Source organism: Chlorocebus sabaeus, chromosome 2, assembly GCF_047675955.1.
Source record: "Chlorocebus sabaeus isolate Y175 chromosome 2, mChlSab1.0.hap1, whole genome shotgun sequence".
NCBI classification, from domain to species: Eukaryota; Metazoa; Chordata; class Mammalia; order Primates; family Cercopithecidae; genus Chlorocebus; species Chlorocebus sabaeus.
In genome coordinates, this window is record NC_132905.1 from 71,667,674 (window position 1) to 71,672,728 (window position 5,055).

A 5,055-nucleotide genomic window follows, 5' to 3' on the forward strand; every position below is an offset into this window, starting at 1 on the left:
TCAGATGCAAAGAGAACACCTCAACTACTAATATAACCAAAGTGAGGATGATGGAAGAGGAAAAACTTTACTACTCCCAGAACATAAACTAAGTATGAACTTGGAAGAAAATTTTTAGTCCTATTGATTAAGAAATAAATTAATCAAAACATACAGACATATTTGCAAGTAAATCTAGACATTTTCATCAGCTTCCTCACTACATAGCCAATCTTCCCTAAGGTTGCCACAGAAGGCTATGGCTCCTTCTGTGGCTGTGGCTATGGAGGCCTGGGCCTGGCCACTCTGTGGTTTGAAGACTGCATTTATGGAGGTAGAGGAGGATATTGGAAAAGAAAAAAGAAATGTTTCAAGAGGCAGGAAATACAAGCTTTATGTGATCACGCGGAAGCTAATTATCAAGTTTAAGTTGGGATTTTCAGTAAGCAAAAGCCACAAAATTAAGAGAATATCTCCTTAAGGCTCATGATTTTACTTGTTAGCATCCTGACACATAGAAATATTAATATTTTCTTGGACATATGGCTAAGAGATTCTTGAGATTTTTTTTTTCTTAATGCAAATTAGTTGTGAGAATGAGTCTAATGTAGATTGTGGTTTGCTTCACATATAACTCAGGTTGGATAAAATAATTTGTGCAAATCAGGGGAGTCAAATTTCAGAAACTACTGTCTGCTCAATTGAACTTCCAACTTCTGACACCATGTGCTACTACCACAACTATTATGGTAGCCTGGACTATGGCTGCAGCTATGGCTCTGAATATGGTGACTCTGGTTATGCCTGCAACTTTCCAAGCTCCTATGGAAGGTTCCTACTGGCTCCTACAAAGAAATTCCAATTGCCAGTCACTTTGAGTCATTTTCTTGTAATGCACTAATTGCATCAACAGGGTTGTTTATGGATTAATTATTGTCTGTCCAATGTTAACTAAATCTAATTATTGATTACCAGAGGTCATATTTGCATTGGATTGGTGAAATTTCCCACCGGTTATAGGAAAATCCTTTGATGTTTTGTTACTTTTATGTGTTTGTTTATATCCATTATAATATTAACAATTTCCATGCAGGAAAACTTATAAATTTGCATTTTAATAAATATAATCACTTTCACAATATGTATTGCTTATCACATGTATGCATTTCTCTTTATCATTTATGTATCTGTGTGTGTGTGTGTGTGTGTGTGTGAAAGAGAGAGAGAAAAAGGGAGAAATAGAGTGAAATTGCTACCTGTGGCTATTTTAGTTAGTGATGTGACAAAACAGGCAAGGCATGACTGATGTTTTTCCAACAATGTTTGTATAAAAGTATTTTCAAGTGCAGGTTCAAGAATACTGTCCTCTATATTGATCTAATGCAAGTTTCATTTTAGAAAAATTCAATGTTTGACCTAGGTAATTGGCAAAACCAGTAGCACTATTACCCACCAAGCTATTTTCCATTGCAATTTTCTGTCTCCTAATAGTCTACATTTAAACATGTGCTTCTGTACTGATATAACTCCAGCCCTGCATTGGGTACTCTGACCTCTTTTCACTCACTCTTGTAGATGAGAATCCTCTATATGAAGCTGATTGGTACGCCTGATAATCCTGTGTTTCCACAGCAGAGATTACCTCATTTGTAGGTCTAAATGACTCTTTTGAGTTCTCCTAACTCTGATCATCTTCTAGCAGAATTCCTGCTACTATTTTTTAAAGTGGTGACTTGGATAGAATAACATCTTGAAAACCACATTTCTGGCCCAAATGTATTCTGGTGATAGCCTTAATTATGAGAGTTGACTTTCTGTGAAGCTCCCTGTGATAATTTATCATGTTTATTCCATCCACTTATTAAATATTATTAATGAATTATGAGTCATTAATTATGATAAAGCAATGAGAATAAAATATAAACAAATAATAGTACATATTCATTCATTTGCTACTCTTAAATGTAGCACAACTACCAATGATCAACGTAGGGATCACACTTTGTAGATCAATATGAGTCGAGTGAAGTATCTCCCCGGCCCCCAAGTGCAGGCTTTCTGAAAGCAAACAGAAGTAAAAACACTGTATTACTGTCCATTCCTTCCTTCCTGGGGTGAAAAAGTCAGTCCATTAGCAGTTCCAACCCGACCTGCCCAACCAGTGACTGGACAGAGAAGTTAGTGATCATTCCCCTGGTTAAAAAAAAAGAAAATAAGAGGGAAGCGATTCCATTTTAACTAAGATATAGGTTGGGCCTCTGCTCATTATTTGCATAAATTATCCCATTTAATGGATTAGCAAACTTAAATGTTAAACATTTTAATTTCTATTGCAGTCATGCTAAATTAAATCAACTTTTAGAAAGGTAAAACTGAAAGATTCTTGGTGAAATTGTGCAGGATTGAAAATCTGTGTTTATTCCTGTACAAAATTCTTGATACAAGTTAGTGCTCTTGTATCAAGACTGATGGAGGCCACTATACTTTGTATAGTATTTCATAATTATTAACTTATTGTGCAAATGGGTATCAATGCATTCATTGTGGCAGTTTGGAACACCAGATTTAAAAATCAATAAAACATTATATATCAAAAATGATACAACATGCATATTGGTACTAAATATACACATCGTATGTTGTTATCTATTTAGAGTTATGGGAAGTTCAAAAAAAGAACAAACTAATCAGTAATAAAAGTGAGAACAGCGGTACCTCTGGGCAGGAGGGTATTGGATAAGAAAGAGCACAGTGGAATCTTCTGGGTGGAGGAAATGTTTTGTATTTTGATCTAGTTAATGGTTATATGGGTGTATACATATATAAAAATCCATTAAGCTGTATATGTAAGATTAGTGCCCTTTACTATATGCATATTAGGAATGAATTAAAAACTGAAACAGTGAAATGAAATGAGATATTTAAAACTATGGCACTATCATAGGACAGAAAATTAAATTAATTAATATAGAAATTCCAGGGGAAAAAAAGATGGACAGTTTGGTAAATAATATAAGAACTATCCGGCATTTTGAGAAAGTGTGTATACATGTGTGTGTGTGTGTTTATGTATATGTTCGTGTGTGTGTGAAAAAATATTTTTTTCTTCCAGTAACAACCATGATTTTCAGGGGTAATAAATATCTAAATATGAGAAAATAAATATTAACATTGCTAAAATTCTAGGAGTGACCTGCCTACTGAAAATGTAAAATCCAATTACTGTAAGTTGTTAATTGACTTTATTTTATAAAAATACTCTTTCCTCGATTGCAAAAGTCAATTACACAAGACTAAAAGAAAATCCTGGATTGTAAAAAGTTAATTATTATGTATCAGCTATTTTTAAAAGGGGAACAACACACACTGGGACCTTTTGGAAGGTGGAAGGTGGGAGAAGAAAGAGGACCAGGAAAAATAAGTAATGGGTACTAGGCTTAATACCTGGGTGATAAAATAATCTGTACTACAAACCCCCGTGACACAAATTTACCTATGTAACAAACCTGCATTTGTACCCCCGAGCATAACATAAAAGTTTTAAAAAACTCTATAATACATACAATTTACAAAAGGAAAAGATGCGAATAGCCAACAATTATATGCAAAGGTTTTTACTCTATCTAGTAATAAAATATACTGATATCGAATCACAGTACAAATTTTTTTCTACTGACTAGTTAAAAATTAAAATGACTGATAATATATAAAAGCACAGATAGGGGAAAATGAATGTTTTATTGTATTTTTAGGATACAGAATTTTATAAACATGTGGAGCCAATTTTCAATAATTATAGCTATTTTATTTGTTGTTTACTTATTTATTTATTTTGAAACAGGTGCCTCTCTCTGTTGCCCAGGCTGAGTGCTCTGATGCAATCGCAACTCACCACAACATCTAACTTTTAGTCTCTGGAAATCCTCCTGCCTCTGACTCCTGAGTAGCTGCAGTTACAGGCATAAGCCACCATGCCTGGCAATTGTACCTATTTTAAATAAACATTTTAGGAAGACCTTCCAGAGGAGCATTAACAAAAGAATAAATATTAAATATGAACACATATCTATAATATATACATATATAACACATATTATAGACACATTATACACCATATATATGTCTATAAATGCATATGTATGGCTTATTCATTTAGGAAAATACCAGAAATTTGAAAATAAACTTTATTGGAATATGGTTTATATAAAATAAAATGCACTTTAAGATCAGATTTTTCTGAACATAGACAAATACATAACTGTAAAACTGTCACCACCACCACAATGAAGATATCAAAATTTTCCATAATCCCAAACTTTCTCTGATACATCTTAGAAGTAAATCCTTACCCTAAACCAGTCCCCAAGTAGCCACTGATATGATTTGTACCACAATAGATTACTTTGGTCGTTTCTAAATGTACATAACAATGATATAATGCAGAGTACTTCTATGATTTATTCTTATTTTGGTGTGTGTCAGTATTCCCTTCCTTATTATGGTTGAGAAGCATCCCATTGAATGGATTAAATAATTTATTTATCCATTTACCTGTTTCTGACTTTTTTTAAAGTTTGGAGTTAATATGAATATGATGGACATATGCTTTTTGGGGGGGTGGATCATATGGTAAAAGTATGCTTAACTTTATTTGCTGCATTTTTATTCTGAGGATGTACAATTTGCATTCCATATTCAATGCATTAGCATTCTAATTCCTCCACATTCTCACCAGCACTTTGCATTGTCATGCTTTTGCATTTCAGTCATTTTGTAAAGTGTTTAGTGGTTTTTCATTTTGGTTTTAAGTTGAAGACTCAAAATGTGCATCATTTCATATGCACATTGGCCACCCACATATCCTCTTTTGTGAAGTACTTGTTCATATCTTTTGCCCTTTTTGTTGAATGGGTTTTCTTCTGATTATTTGGTTATAAAAGCTTAAAATAAGGGGGGAAAAAGGAAAGAACAGATGAGCCACAGAATAAGTATAGATTATTTTCTAAGTTTGTGGCTCATCTATTCTTTCCTTTTTTCCTCTTTTTCCTGTTTTTATTTAGATTAATTGATGTTTAA

At 33.2% G+C, this 5,055-nt stretch overlaps 1 protein-coding gene across 1 annotated transcript; it reads left to right on the top strand.

The window, feature by feature from the left end:
* The first annotated feature begins 679 nt into the window (after positions 1-679).
* On the top strand, positions 680-973 carry KRTAP22-2 (keratin associated protein 22-2). Its single transcript, XM_037990885.2, has one exon. It carries the CDS (start codon positions 704-706, stop codon positions 878-880), a length of 177 nt encoding a protein of 58 aa, XP_037846813.1. The 5' UTR covers positions 680-703; the 3' UTR covers positions 881-973.
* The last annotated feature ends 4,082 nt before the right edge of the window (positions 974-5,055 follow it).